General features: G+C 38.7%; 1 protein-coding gene across 4 annotated transcripts; it reads left to right on the forward strand.

Moving 5' to 3' along the window:
* Nucleotides 1-2,532: 2,532 nt before the first annotated feature.
* LOC144054611 (coiled-coil domain-containing protein 40-like) lies at nucleotides 2,533-15,161 on the forward strand. Of its 4 annotated transcripts, none has more exons than XM_077569753.1 (18): nucleotides 2,533-2,669; nucleotides 2,889-3,037; nucleotides 3,138-3,225; nucleotides 3,432-3,553; nucleotides 3,819-3,902; nucleotides 5,019-5,238; nucleotides 6,114-6,271; nucleotides 6,348-6,470; nucleotides 6,822-6,943; nucleotides 7,137-7,380; nucleotides 7,457-7,639; nucleotides 9,034-9,279; nucleotides 10,085-10,298; nucleotides 10,391-10,560; nucleotides 10,650-10,741; nucleotides 10,852-10,966; nucleotides 13,128-13,541; nucleotides 14,062-15,161. In XM_077569753.1, exons 2-18 carry the CDS (start codon nucleotides 2,894-2,896, stop codon nucleotides 14,317-14,319), a joined length of 2,997 nt encoding a protein of 998 aa, XP_077425879.1. In that variant the 5' UTR covers nucleotides 2,533-2,669; nucleotides 2,889-2,893; the 3' UTR covers nucleotides 14,320-15,161. The 4 variants fall into 4 exon arrangements, with proteins under 4 accessions (XP_077425879.1, XP_077425882.1, XP_077425878.1 ...); XM_077569756.1 differs by having other exon boundaries at nucleotides 2,630-3,037; nucleotides 13,128-13,316; nucleotides 13,383-13,541; XM_077569752.1 differs by having other exon boundaries at nucleotides 2,630-3,037.
* Nucleotides 15,162-15,948: the final 787 nt, after the last annotated feature.

A 15,948-nucleotide genomic window follows, 5' to 3' on the forward strand; every position in this document is an offset into this window, starting at 1 on the left:
CTCTGCCTCAACATTAAAGGTTCTGAATTTAGACGTGAGACTTTAATACATTGCTCCAATAACCATTGCTTGTCTGTCCCTGCCTATTAGTAATTTCAGTAAAAGAATAGCAACACATTGATAATGTAGATTTTCAGCTTAGTAGAGTAGAAAGTACAATTTTCTTATTTACTGTTATTTGGTAACTTCACTACATGTGTAGACACACCATTAAATGGTCAGAAGTAATGAAGTATTTTGTTACTTTTGTACTGTAAGTATTTTTATACGTGCGTTTTTTTTTATGTGCCAATTCATTTTCCAACCTACATTTGAAATCATATACAGTGTACTGTGTATTTTCTACTCGTCACTTTTTCTGTCGGGGCTCGTTATTTTTTCAACTTCAGTGGATGACGGCATCATGACATAACTAAAGTCAACCGTGGGTCACATCATGATTGAGATCTTGGCTTTTAATGAGGCGGACCATGGAAAGACGGAGACAGAAGCGACATGGAGGGACTAACCTCGAAAGGATTAACAATGACTACAACATACTTGGACAAGCAAGATATTCTCCGCACGGCCTTTTAAGAATTGTTTTGGTGTTGTTTGCAAACGAATGATTGGCGAATGTAAACCCACCAGCTTCTGGTGTTCAAAAATTATTGAGTCTTAAAAACCAAAAAAAACATTCATGTGTGTGTATGCATATTTTTTTCATTTATTTAATTTAGCAAGTTGGTTCACAACGTTAGCAAAGCTATAAGAATACGTTTTAATAAGATAAAAGCTAACCCAACATTCAAACAGCATGGGGAACACTGAACAGTCTAAAACCGCTATAAACTTAACAGCACTTAATGTCTAAAAACGTAATCAATCTTCACCAAAATCCATGCCCAACTTCTGAGAATAATAGAAAGATCACCACAGAATTTTGTAATAATTTTCCTATAAGCACTCACCAAAGAGAAACAGCATAATGTCAGAAAAAACTACGACCAATCATCACCAAAATCAAGAGGAAAAAAATTAATGTGAACCTAACCTATGAGTCACGATTCATATTGAGCTAAAGTAATCTGAATGGTCGATGCAAACAGTGAAGTTAGCTCTTTTTTAGGGAAGCTCTCAATACTCCATACAAGGAGGATGCTGTCGTAAATCACGCATTAATAAAATTGTTTTACAAAAGCCCAAGTGGAGCCCTGTGGGCTTTCTCCCCTATGGCATAACCCCGACTTTCAACTTAACAACCAACCGTTTTATTTAGGTGTGTGGGAGCAGAAAGGAATTACACATCTCCACCATCTCTTCTCGGATAATGTTTATATCATATACATCCTTGCTCCAAAAATACAAAATAAAAAACTGAATTTTTTTACATTATCTACAAGTTAAAAATATGATAAAGAAAAAATTCCAACACTTCAGGGTACGCTCCAACCGCCTGTTTTAGCTAAAGATATTAACAAGCTTTCCCCGACAACAACAAAAAAACTTTCAAAAATATATAAGTTACTTTCATATACTGATAAAATGTCTTTACCCATCTCGAAATGGGAGACAGACTTGTCTATAGCACCGGAATCTGACTTTTGGATTCAAGTTTGTGAAAACGCATTTAAAATGACAAAACACACAAATTTACAACTTATCCAATATAAAATTATTCACAGAACATACATTACTCAATATATGATGAAGAAAATGGGACTCTCAGACTCCGACATTTGTCTCCAATGTTTACAAAACACTACAGACACTTATGTTCATGCTTTATGGTTATGTACTCCGGTTATGTATTTCTGGACTAAAGTCTTAGAAAAATTTTCCGCTATTTTGGACTGTAGGATACCTTTATCTCCAAACTTGTGTTTGCTAGGTGACCTGACAACAATTGACTTACCACATAAACAATTTCAATCTACACTTGTAGCCCTTACTATCGCAAAAAAAAAAACAATTCTTGTTAACTGGAAAAATAAACAAACTCTGAATATCGACCAATGGTCTAACCTCCTCATAAATCACATTTTAATGGAAAAAATATCTGCCTCAAATAAAAACCAAATATCAAAATTTATAGAAACATGGTCTACGTATATAGGATTTTTTAACCTAATTCTGGTTACTTAATTCTGTCTGTTAGCGAGAGCCACCACATCGTGATAACTTACATTGATGTTTCTGCATTTGGCAATTTATTATTATATTATATTATTAGTATGGGATTTTTTTTAATAGGCTTTAGGTGAACTGATGAATACACACACACACGCTCGCACGCACGCACACACACACGCACATACAAAATATATACTGTATATATATAAAATAAAAAATATATATATTTTTTATTTTTATATTTTTTTTTATAAAAAAAAAAAGGAGAGCAATGATGATGTCAAATCGAATGAACAATACTGAGCTTTCCTGAGAAAAAAAAATAAATTAAAAAAAATAAAAAATAAAATTGTTTTCAGCGGGGGGGGGGGGGGGGGCGTTAAAAACAAGAAGTTGTCAGTACCGGTGGCAACGTAAGATGGCTGCCTTGTGGTTTCAACTGCGAGAGACAAATGACACGCAGTTCCTCCAGCGGAAGTTTAGGGTTGCCAGGCAACCCTTTTGTGGTCTGCGGCAGTGCAGTGGAAGTGAAATTCGGTTGAGTCAGGTTTAAGGGGGTAAGTCGCCAATGTAATGAATACTAAATACGCGTGTCAGTTTGTTTAATGTTGGAATGACCTGCGCGTAAGGTTGTGACTACTCGCTGAAAGCCACGTTAAATTGTGACCATAGTCTGCTAGGCTAGAAAAACTGCACTAGCTGGTTATTTATTACACAGTGTCCCAAGAATTATTGCGAGTTAACGTAACTAATGTGGTTTTGTTGCTGACTATCAGTCTCGATGCAGAGAGCCGAAGAACAATTAGCAGCCGGGGAGGGGTGGGTGGAGGCAGAAGAGGAACAAACCGAGCTGCTTGATGGCAATGCCAATGAACAAGAAGCAAACTCCGTTGGAAAAAAGATGTCTCCTCCTCCTCACGTAAATGTGCGGAACCGACAAGAAACCAGTTTGAAGATAATGTAATCAATTTCAACAATTCAATCAAAAATAATAATCACTGAAGCCTTAATTGTTCTCACATCAGCCAAGATTGGAACCTGTTGGTGTGGGCCCACAGTCTCAGGCTGACAACACTGGTGCTGATGGAGACCCTGCTGCAAGTAAACATACTGGTCTGTTTCATATAACATAAATTTGGGCTGTAAAAGAAGAACATTGTAGTATAAAATTGCAAATTCCACACAGATCCAGTGTGAGCTACTTTCAAATAGAGTACAGTATACAATACGGGCATATTAAGAAGCACAATTGAGTTTTGTATGAATCTGAAGTACAGTCTTAAAAAAAAAAAGTACAATGCTTTTTTTTTGTGTATCAGAGCAGGACAATATTTCCCAGGTTGGGTCACCGAGCCACTTTCCAAACTCATCAGAGGACATGGAAGAAGAACCACCGGAGGAGGAGGAGGAGCACGAACTCATTGTTCTTGATGCTGAACATGTTTGTAGTTTCTTAAATTTTCTACAAATATATTCATTTCATTGTAGATTTCATTTCAAATTTTCTTCAAACATCTAATAAAATCAGTGGTCACACATTTTGCAAAACTCTATTTTGATGCTCTGCAGTAGTGTTTCTCACCTCACAAAAAGTGCACTGAAATGAGGATGTTTGGGAATCACCGCTCTACAGAGACAGATTTGCTTTTGGATGTCTTGCATATGTGACCAGGTTGATTCACATTTGGTGTTTGATCCGCCAACAGCCTCTGGTTGCAAAGAAGCAAGCTGCACTGAAGAATCAACTCATCAAGGAGCTGGAGAGGCTCAAACTGGATCTAAGGGAAGAGGTTAGATTATACCGTACTGCCTTTTTATGCTGGGAGCCTAAGATTGATAATGTGTAGTGCACATACACTTACTGTTAACATTTCTCAGATCACTCATGGGATATTTATAGACCAGGGGTCTGCAAAATGTGGCTCCGAAGCCACCTGTGGCTCTATAGTCCCTCTCCTGTGGCTCCCCGTGGATCTCTTTAAAAAAAAAAGAAAGAAAGAAAGAAATTAATATTTTTTTCTTCATTTTTTTTTTGAGAAAATATTCTTCAAATTAATTATTTTGATTTTAAAAATGAATAATTAAATATTCCAAAAAATGTCAGAGTCCAAATTTGTAAGTTGTCAGAAAAAGAGAGATGAAAAGTATGTGAAAAAGTTTAAAAATATATATTTAAAAAAAAAACCTTAACTTATCAAAAATGTGACCATAAAATGTCCAAAAGGGAAGAGGAAAAGCAGAAATGACCAAATAATGTACACGAAACTGCCCCAAAAAAGTCAGAAAAATGTATTTTTAAAAAGGCAGAGAAGAAAACATTAAAATGTAACCATAAAATGTCCAAAAACAAAACAAGAAAGGCAGAAGATGACCATAAAATGTATTTGGAATTGCCCAAAAAGTCAAAAAATAACAATCAAAAAGTAACTATAAAATGTCCTAAAACAAAAGAAGAAATCCAGAAAATTACCATATGATAAACACAAAATTGCTGAAAATTTTCAGAAAATTGCTAGCAAAAAGGTATGTTCATTAAATTGCTAAAAATTTAAGAAATTGGGCAGAAAGGCAGAAAAGTCTAAAAATACATGAAAAACTAAGTGAAAAATTACAAACGCTACAAAAATAATAATCCTAAAACAGAAGACAACGTGGAAGAAAATGAATGTCAAAGTATTGGATGCTGCATATTTCCTCTTATGTTGCAGCTCTAGTTAGCTCTTGCCCCCTCAGTATATTAGACTAACACTAACAAACGTTTGTTTCATTCATCATAATGTTCAAAGGTTTTTACGGCTCCAGACAGATTTTTTTTTAAATGTATTTGACCATAAATGACTCCTTTGACAGTAAGGTTGCTGACCTCAGTTATAGGCTCTCGTGTGTGGTTTCTGTGACCTGTGCAGGTGGGAATTGAAAAGGCAGAGGCGAGGCAAACAGAAGAAATATACGTACAGTTGTACAGGGAACAGGAGAGGCTGAAACGACTTCAGACAAGACTTGATGGCCAAAAGCAGACCAAGCTCTTGGCTGAAGGCAAACATCGGCAGGTACAAGATGAACTTGAGGCAGTCAAGTCTTGCCAGTCCAGCACTACCAACCAGTGCAACAAGACAAGGGCTAATGGTGAGATGCTCCCATTGCGCTGATAAATATCTTCTATGATCATATTTGGCAAATGCCTTTCTATCTCCTTGATGTACAATATTCTCCCACTGTATTGCGATATTCCGAATAATAATTATTGTGTTTGGGCAATATAAGTTAAACAGCAAAATCCACCTGTTTTCATCCATCTCAGAGAGCAGCCATTTTGTCGCTTGCTGTTAGCTGAAAATGATGTCACAGTTGCTCACAATTTTCTGAAGCTGACACATGTTGGCCTAAGCCGAGATTTTAACCCAGAACTTTAGCTTTGAAGCACGTGCTAACCAACCGGTCACCGTGCTGCAAATATTCAAAGCAGCTTAACTCATTTGCTCCCAAAAAAAGTATAAATATGTTCTATTTTAAATATTATCATGCTCCCAAAGACGTATTTATGCGTGTTTAAATGTTTTTTTTTGTTTTTTTTATGCCAGAGCATACAGAAGGCTTTGATGCAGTCTCTGAACTGAAGAGAATGCTTGAAGCAATGGTAGTTATTACAAAAGGTGGCAGCAGAGTATAAGAGATCAACCAGGGCCATTTTGGAAGAAGCTCTTTTACCCCACAGTTTTAAACAGATTTGTGAATAATGATGAAACTTAGTTATATTTTAATGCTAATTGCTGCGAAACAGAAACAGATAGAAATATAATTATTGTCTGATGAACGAAGAGACTAAAATTTTTCTTTTGGTAGGTTCCATATTTTAATAGCAATAGAACACAATATTCTGTGGGCCTTGCAAAATCAGTCAAAATCCAGTAAAACAGACGGCAGCAAAGGGGGTTGCTTCAGTGAGAATGGCTGGGAGTAAATTTGTTAATTTTAAAAATGTGCATTTTTCTTATCCGTAGTATCCAACCTACAAACAGAACTCGACAAACTGCGATCACACCTCAACTTCACAGAAGAAGTCAGTGAAGATCTGCATTCTAATGTGAAAGCCATGAGAAAAGTCACACGCAAAACAGCAGCTAAGAAGTCCCAAGTCGAAGAGCAGAAATTCAAACAGGTGTAAATACAATATACAGAATCTGCTCCATCCATGATCGGGCTTGAGTGATTTACTTTAATGAGTGCACCAACAGGATATGTATGTGGGGCGCCTCACAAGGAGCTTGGAGAGACTGACACAACAGAAGGAGATGTATGAGGTCCAGACCAAAGCCCAAGCAGAAACAACACAAGCAACCAAAGAGGCTCTTTCTGAGGTATATACTGCACAACATACTTACAATTGTGGGCTGTAAATTCATTATTATTATTATGCAGGATCATCAGTTTGTAGTTAAAACAAATAATATTCTTTGTTCAACCAGTAAAGGTCATGTTGTATACTGCACTGATGTGCTGATGTCATGATGGAGGTTTTTGGTTGACTAAGTATTTGATTGGCCAATGTTATTTTTTATCAGATTCATGTTCTACTCAATGTCACTGACTTGATATTAAAGATCACAGAAAAATCAGAGGTTAATCTGAAAGTGTGAAAATGCAGCCAACAACCCTGTTTTGACCGTATTGTTGTATCATTTTGTGTGTGCGTGTTTGTTTGTATTTAGGCGGAAATGCAAATGGTGTCTCTGGCGATGTCACAGAAACATCTTTTACAGCAGTGGAACAGGAGCCTGGTGGATTTGAGGAGACGAGATGAAGACTTCAGAGCAATGCAGGAGGCTATTCGGTGAGGATTCTATAGCAATAATGTATTGATGTAGAATTCCCCGAAGTTATTTTGGCAAAGCGTGACTGATGGTCTCCTCTGTAGTGGAAAAGAAATAAAATACACAAAACTACTGCTCACACAACACCAACACGAAAATTAAACCATGCTTTATTTTCTCTCATTCAGTTACCGGTACTTGTGTTGTCCACAGCATGGCTGAGCACCAAGTGATTGTGCTGGACAGAGAGATTGAAGGCATACAGAAATCCATCTCTGAGCTACAGGAGGAAAGTGAGACTCTGACCATGCTGTTTAACTGCACCCAGATGGATTGCGATGTCTCCCAAAAGATGATCAGTCAGAATCAAAGCCAGCATGAAAATCTGCTGGCCCAGTACAGCACTTACCTCCGTGCTCTTGGGCAGACAGAGCGGACACTGGAACAACTCACCAAGGTTGACGGAAGACTTCTGATGAGGCAACTGTAACTTGATTGGCCAGAGAATGAATGTCTTGTCCTCTATTTCGTAGGAGAACAGCACTCTTCAGGCCGAGGTGACTGATCAGAGGCGAAAGCTGGAGAAAATGAACGATAAACACCTGGAGTTAGAAAACTGCATCACGACTCAAATGCTGCAGAAACTCATGGACAAAAAGGCTGCTCAGTATTACCAGCGAATTACCAACAACAAAGCGGCACTCAAGAAAGAGAAGGTAAACCTTCAAGAAGCATCTTTGGTATTGGGGCTGTCATGGTTACATTTGCAAGTTCAGGTTCAAACTCCCACATCATTTCCATTTTAAAATTATAACCGGCTACGGAGGTATGGAAGTCCAATTAAAGCTAGGCCACAGGTGTCAAACTCAAGCACCTTGAAACAGATTCAGGCTGAATCATTTTATGTATTGATGGAAATGGATTTCACTGACAAGTGCCTTGCTACTATTTTTCCTTGACTTCTGACTTTAAAATGTCATTTTCATTTCATTTTATTTGAAAGGGAAATTGCACATTAATGAACAACAAATTAAGTTGTAAATATGCCAGATTCTAACAGCAATTGATAATTTGCATCTGTAGTCCCCTATACATAAATACATCAAAAGCACTAAATACAAAGTCAAAATAAAACAGATAAGAGCATTGAAATAAAATAACAGAATGCTAAGACGACAAAATAAAAACAAAACAATATTAAAAAGAGTTAATGGTCACACTTCTGATTGTCCTTTGAAGAAAGAGTATGTGGGACATTCCCGAATTGTGCAAGGCAGACTATCCCTGACCACCCCACATCCCCCACAATAGCACATTCCTCCCAAAACGCTGTGCGCCTGTGGGGAATCTCACAGTCTGTCACAAGCCCTGGTGTTCATGCCTCTCACAGACCTTCTTTTTAATTTTTTTTAATTTTTTTTTATTCTTTGAGTGCTATGGAGCAAGACCATGGGGACGCTTACTGGATATATAAAGCAAAGCAGGCAAATCTTAAAGTCCTAAAGCTATGGAAGCTTAAAAAGTTGTGCTTTTTGAGAACACTGCCAATGTGATATGAGAGAAGATTTTTGTCCAGAGTCTTCAGTGGTTTTTTTTATAGAGATTCTATTGGTTTGAGTCCAGAAGCACATGCCAGAGACCAGCTAGTTAAGCAGTAGTCTATACAGTATGTGAAAGGATCATACAGTGTGAAAACATCAGCACTGCGCGGTTGGTAATGAGTTCCTTATCTGTCTGAGGTTTGCCAGGTTGTATTTGACTGAGTTAGTCACTTTTTTTAATGTGTTTCCTAAAGGACAGTGTAGAGTCTACTAGAAGTTATCCATAATAAATGTGTTGGTTTAAAAAAGTCATTAATCCAATGCAAGGCCAATTATGTTTTAAAAAATGTTTTATTTTAAACTGCTGTAAATATGATCATTTTAATCCCTTAAAATAGGGCGACTAGACGTCCCCGCTCTAACCTGGACAATACCCAATATGGTTTAAAAATAGCGTCTCCTACCATATGCCGTTTCCCTACCCATGTATTGTTCTTAACATTCATTACTGTCTTTGTGTTCTACAACTGTTCACCAATATGACATCACAATTCTTTGTTTCCTATTAGGTCTATCAGCTATGGCATTTGGAGAGTGAGGTAATGGCGGCTAAGGTGGAAAGTAAAGTGATTGACGAGAAACTGGGAAACTTGGCCCAATCTCAGAAGGAACTCAATGAGGAAATCACAAAGTACAACGAAATGGTCGCATCTAACCAGGCTGAAAGTGCTTCCAATGATGCACTTATCACACAGAAACAGACCACAATCGCTAACTACAACAAAAAAAAGGATCTCATCACAGCGCGTACTGGGGTAAGGAATCCTTCTTTGTTTAGCCTGGCTACTGTAAAAAAAAATTAGTTGCTGGATGGCTCATAACTTCCTCACTCTGAAATAATACTAATCAATCAATCTAGTTTGGTTCATTCACTGATGAACTGGTCAATTCCACAGCCAGACATTTAGGAGTCAGCTTGGATTCAGATTTTACCTTCACAACCCATATCAATAAAGTCGTCCAATCACATTTCCTTCATATACGCATCATGGCCAAGATAAAATCAATACTAGACAAACCCGACCTAGAACGCTTGATTCATGCTTTAGTTTTCTCCAGGTTAGATTATTGCAACTGACTCACTCTCGCCTCCAGCTGGTTCAGAATGTAGCAGATAGGCCTCTCACTAATTCCAAGAGGTGGCATCACAAAACCCACATTTTTGCATCACTTCATTGGTTCTCAGTCTGTTTTACAATTGATTTTAAGATTCTACTGATTACTTTTAAAGCACGTATGCTACTTATCCGGACTTTTAACCACCTATGAGTCTCAGATCTTTGGATGAGGGCCCTCTGGTTGTCCAGAGCATTTTCCATCAGTCCCTCGACTTTGGAATGACCCACCTGTGCACCTGAGACAAGGCAGGATCGGTTTCATCTTTTAAATGATTTCTTAATACTCACTATTATAGATTGGCTTCTAAGCGATGTTTTCTCCCCTTGCTTCTTTTTAATTCATTAGTTTCTCATTCATTGTATTTCATTATAATTTTACACTGATATGAATTAGTTTGACAGAAATTAAATTTGAAATGTGTGTGTGTGTCTGTTTTCCCAGCATGAAGACCTCAGTCCGCTGCAAATCAAGATTGAGGCAATAAAGAGTCAAAGTGAGGAATTATCAGAAAAAATCAAGACTGATCAGCAGCTGTGGCTGAAGCATCAAGGAACGCTTGTAGGACTGGCCCTAGAGATTCAGGCACACAACAAGGAATACAACAAACTTCAGGCAAAATGCACTGTGATCTGTCAGAAGAAGATTTATCTGGAGCGTATGTTCCATATTTGATGACACATTTTTACGAATAAACTCAAATTCCTCAAAGGTAACGCTTGAGTTGTAACACTCGCTCAACCCCACCAGGCCAGCTTGAAGTCCTGCACCGTGAGGAGAATGAGGTGGAGAAGAGCAATAAGATGCTTCAAAGAGATTTGCTGAAGCTCAACACTCTTCTGAGCAAGAACACGCAGCTTCGCCAAGCTCTGGAGCAGGAGAACGCCATGATGGAGACTGACTTCCTTCACAAACTCAAGGCATACGCCCACTTTTTGACACACCAGTCTTCATGTTTTTGTATAACTGGTGTCGCTAAATATGAATGCTTTGTAATATTTGTGATCAGGAGGCAGAGCGGGAGTCTATAGAGATGGAGTTGAAAGTGGAGAAGACCCAGGGGGAAAAAGAGAAACTTCTCAGCAGTTTGATGGAGTCTGAGTCAGTTGTTTGCTCAATTTGACTTCACATATCTTTCTAATCAAGTAGACGTGTGATTCCGGAACGCATGCATTATTCACTAAACATCTGTCGTGTGTGTTATTTGACAGGCGACAGATCATGCTGTGGGAAAAGAAGACACAACTGATGAAAGAGACACGTTTAGTTGTGGAAGAGAGTCATGGAGACATGCAGATCATGAAGGATGATGTTCACCGTATGGAGGTACTGTACTGGATCGCCTGATACACGTGCATGAGCATTGATGAAAAAGCTGTTCATGTTTTGTGGGTTGACGGTAGATGTCAATGACGAATACCACGGTGAAATAATTCAAATTCAGTGCTGCATTTTCTAACGCTCTCAACCTGACCTGTAGGTGTCATTAAATCTTAAAATAGCCTCTTATTGCTCAGAAAGGCCTTGAAATACTTGTGACATATGTTACAACATATCTTTGCAAACAATTATTTCCTTTGTTGCGAAAACGGTATGTGAATGGCACCTGCCACACATTTGGGAATTTGTCTCTTAAGGCCACAGCAAAGGTCACATTTATTTGCAATAAATATTCATTGTTTTGTGTGTGGAAGTCACGTTTTGATGGTTTTGCTCTTTGAGCATAGTGCTTTTGTGTGCAACAGATGTAGTGTTAATTTCATCAGACGTTTTTAAATTTAGTCCAATTTCAATCACGCTTGTTAATTTTAATCAAATTTAGTCAGCCTCATCCCGTTTTTATTTAGTCAACTTTTAGAAAGATTATTTTTTTTTTTTTTTTGTCTAGTTTTAGTCAACAAAAACTGTCAACGTTTTAATAGATAATCATTTTACCCCTGTATATTTTTTTGTCAGCAGATAATGTTGAGCATTTCGGATCTAAAAACTATTTCACATGAATTGTTCTCTCATCTTAATAATGAAAAACAACTTCACACACAATTACAAAGGCTACTATGGTTCCATGCTAAGTGCTAATAAGTTAGCCAGCATTAGTTAGTCAGCCTCATCCCGTTTTTATTTAGTCAACTTAGTCAGCCAACTTAGTCAGCCTCATCCCGTTTTTATTTAGTCAACTTTTAGAAATATTATTTTTTTTTAGTATTTGTCTAGTTTTAGTCAACAAAAACTGTCATCGTTTTAATAGATAATCATTTTACCCCTGTATATTTTTTTGTCAGCAGATAATGTTGAGCATTTCAGATCTAAAAACTATTTCACATGAATTGTTCTCTCATCTTAATAATGAAAAACAACTTCACACACAATTACAAAGGCTACTATGGTTCCATGCTATGTGCTAATAAGTTAGCCAGCATTAGTTAGTGTTAGCATTATTGTTGGAACGTTATAGACATTGGATTAATGTTACATTATAACTATAATTTACTCTCTCTTTTTTTTTCATTTACTGTGAATGCACCTCCTGTCTATCCGATGTGTTTGTGCATGTTGCACTTGGTAGCTGCAGATTTGAAAAGGGGCGTGTCACTGTGCAGTGTCACAAATTAGCAGAGACGGGATTTTACAAAATCATTTTCGTTTTATCTTTGTTCATGAACTAAAATGTCCACAGATTTTATTCCAGTTTTTATTAAGTGAAGTACATTTTCATCTTATCTTCATTAGTTGACACAAATGCATACTGATTTTATCCCAGTTATTGTTTATTAATGAGTGTTTTAGTCTAGTGCCACAGTAATTTCTGGACTATAAGACGCTACTTTTTTCACTTGCATTCGACCCTGCGGCTCATACAAAGATGTGGCTTATCTATCAGATCACAAGAGGCCGCACTATAAAGGAAGCGCAAGAGCGTCAGGCAGAGCAAACCAAACCAAGTGAGCCCAAATGCAGTAGGAGAGACAGGACAAGAGCGAGACAATTTACGCCCTCATTATAGAAAAGAAAGCGGGAACCCGGTGCGGTAACATTAAAACACATGCGGTTTACAGCTGGGTGCGGCTTATAAGTGTAACACACTCAAGTATTCCTCAAATTTAGCTAGCACGGCTTATAGTCAGGTGCGCCTTACAGTCCAGAAATTACTGTAGTCGAGTTTTTGTTTGGGGAAAAATGTGTGTTGACGAAAACTGATGGAGGGTGGGTTCATTTTGAAACGAATAGAATGTGTTTTTTGGTACTGTATGATTTCATTTTTTTTAATCAAACAAATAAACAAATAATTTTTCCACTTACAAAAGGTTCAGTGAATGCACATATATGAAATTAGTGGGGCCACTGCAGTAAAATATATTTCTATAATACCGTTTATTATACAACAATAAAAACGTGTGGGTCTCAACAACTATGAGTATTGATCACCATGTTTTGGTTAGTTTTCTTTGATGGTGTTTTTTTTTTTTTTTTTTTTTGTGCTTAACAGCGGCAGCTCAACCAGCTGATGAAGCAGCGGGAGCAGCTCGTGAGGGAGAGCGTCACAGTCGTGGAAAGGAGAGGAAACATCATCGAGCGCAATGACGCCCTGGCCCGAAGCGCTAAGAAGCAAATGACCAGGGGCGAGCTCAATCTCATCAATGATGGCTTGCGGCGCAAAATAAAGGAAACACAAAAGGTGATGCTTATTATTGTTTGTATACATGATTTGTTGCGTCATTACCCGACATGGTGTCTTTTGAAGATGGTCAAAGAGTGGGAGCAGGAGGTCAAAGAACTGCAGGAGAGCCGGGTGAATCTGAGCAACATTGTTGCACATCACAAACAGCAGCTGATGGAACTGTCTGGCACCAGTGGTGGCCTTGAGACTCATCTGGCACAAATCCAGGATGCCAAGGGCAGGGTACGGTACAAAATAAATACAATAAAGTATATGATGGTGTTTTCCACTGTTGGTGTAGTCAGGTCCATGTGGCTGCCATTCCCATGCCCAGTCAATGTTTTCCCAGCAGTGACAACTTCCTGTGGTGTGCTATGTGAAATTATTTCATTGTTGTAAAAAAGTAATTTCTGCAAATAATCATTCTTTTCCACTAGATGGCAGGAGATACAACTAGTGTGTTGCCATTCATTTAACAAAAATAGCTTTGTGCAACTAAGCACAAATTTCACACTAAGACAATTTGTGACTAAAGCTCATCATAATCTCAATATATTATTCTTACACAGCCCTTTTTTGACATTTTTTTTAAATTGATGTTTCTAATGTAAAATGTGTGACCTGGCTAAATAAATGTTGGGAAACCTTTTTTTTAAATCATGGCACTTTACATTTCCCGGGTTTTCCACGCTTTCTGGACACATTTTTAACCAGTGAAAGCATCATATTCATTGTCCATCAATCTTTTCTACTTCCTGTCTAGGACCAAGCCCACCTGATGGAATTTCAGAGCAAGGCTAAGAAACTCCAAGAGGTGACTGATGGAAAGTATCGACCGTCCTCCTCCTCAAGTCAATCGGTGGAAGCTGCTACACGGAGCCTAAAGGAGCGCTTGCTCGCCGTCAACGCCATTATCCACCGTGTGTGTGAGGAGTTCCCCGATCACCGAGCAGCTATCTGTGTTCTGCTACTGCCGTTGGCAGCAGGTATGCACAGTCTCCCGCAGCAAGAAGCAACATGAGTGAGGTGCAAAAGTGCAAAGAGAACTGAAGAGCTGGAAGAAACATTTGAAAGTTGCAGCTAGGTAGTTTGCAATTATATATAATTGGACATAAGGGGAGCCCCCTATATTAGGCCTGATGGACATGGAGGCCATGACATGCTGTCTTTGGGCGACAGGCAGACACTGGACTTGTTGCCAATCAAGAACGGTGCATATGTAGAGAGAGACATCAATTCACAATTACACATATGTACTGTCACTGAGTGGGAAGTGAACCCACAATGCACAAGTCAGGCGAATAACCCACTCCACAGAGTCATTGTAGTGGGTATAGTATTGTCTATCTTAATTTTGTTGGTCTATAGTTGCCGTTGTTTCTAGTCTGAAGTTGAGTGTGAAGTGAACTCCTGTTTGTCATTTCAATACTTAAAATAAACAAGCAGTACGAGGCCAACGAGGGTGAGGTAACACCCATATATAACAGTGGGAAATTATCCAATTTTAATGACAGTAATTTGTCCCCAAGTTATCATTTAAGAATTACAAATATACTATTGTTCATCTTCCTATGCCAGTAACCTATAGTGACATGCAAAACATTTATATGCTAAGGTTTAATAAAACCTGTCTGTGATCATATGTTGCCATTAAAAGAACAGAGTAAGTGATGGCTTCTTGCATGCATCAGCGTCATGTTCAATTAAACAGACCCAGTTCATTTCACACTTGAGTAAGTCAATTGTGAGTACATTGAAATGAGATTAGCATTATTTTAGTATTCATTTTTGGTGGGATGCCGTGAGATTTTTGTACTGTAAAATAGGTGCCGTGCCTCAGCTCAATAAAGTTTATGAAACACAGATTTAGAGTCTTCACTTAAATTTAACCCAATATTCATTATTTTGTAATACAGTAGGCCTGTCAGGGGAAGCTGGAGTACCCAAAGAAAACCCATGTGAACACAGGGAAAACACATGACTGAGTGAAAATTCAGATTGCAATGGCGCCACAGAATCAGCACGGACAATGAAAATGTCAGTCTGACAAAGGAAAAATGACTGCAGCCCAAACTCATGACAACATCACTAATAGGAATCCCCTTTGAAAAGGCCTGGGAGCAGGAGTACCTAGGGAGGCGCTGTCAAGGTGTCACATTAAAGTAGTGATGGTACTGCAACATGTAAATACAGTAGTCTGACTCTGGGCTCTCTGAAAAATTATTTGTTTTCCATCAGACTATATCACTTATCAATTGGACAAGGGAGCACATTCACATATTTTTTTCCCAAAAGAGTTTAATGGCTTCCTCACTCCACTTGAGCAAATGAATGATGCAAACTGAAGTGGAGACACCCTCTCCTGATCATGGAGAATACCCGTGGACTCCTCTTATCTTTGGTAGATGCTGGTGTGGGGGATCTGGCATGCATGAAAACCTCCACCAAAGAGGGGAGCCGTCGACCCCGGCCAGGACAGAGCAAGCACAACCCCCCAGGGCCCCCTAGGCCGTGGCAGCGCCAAGGCACAACCCCCGGGCCCCGCAGGGGCCACCGGCCGGAGAGCAAACCCACGAGGCAGGAGTGGCCCCCACCCCAACACGGCCTGTGCCCCAAGCCCAACACAGCAGAACGGGTCACGGTAGGCCCA

Source organism: Vanacampus margaritifer, chromosome 7 (assembly GCF_051991255.1).
Source record: "Vanacampus margaritifer isolate UIUO_Vmar chromosome 7, RoL_Vmar_1.0, whole genome shotgun sequence".
NCBI lineage: Eukaryota > Metazoa > Chordata > Actinopteri > Syngnathiformes > Syngnathidae > Vanacampus > Vanacampus margaritifer.

Bases quoted from the DNA above. Each gene is read 5' to 3' on its own strand.
- LOC144054611 (XM_077569753.1), top strand. From the start codon at position 2,894: ATGCAGAGAGCCGAAGAACAATTAGCAGCCGGGGAGGGGTGGGTGGAG. The intron at 10,299-10,390 runs GTATGTTCCATA...CAACCCCACCAG, and splicing joins GAAGAAGATTTATCTGGAGC to GCCAGCTTGAAGTCCTGCAC. The intron at 10,742-10,851 runs GTCAGTTGTTTG...GTTATTTGACAG, and splicing joins AGCAGTTTGATGGAGTCTGA to GCGACAGATCATGCTGTGGG.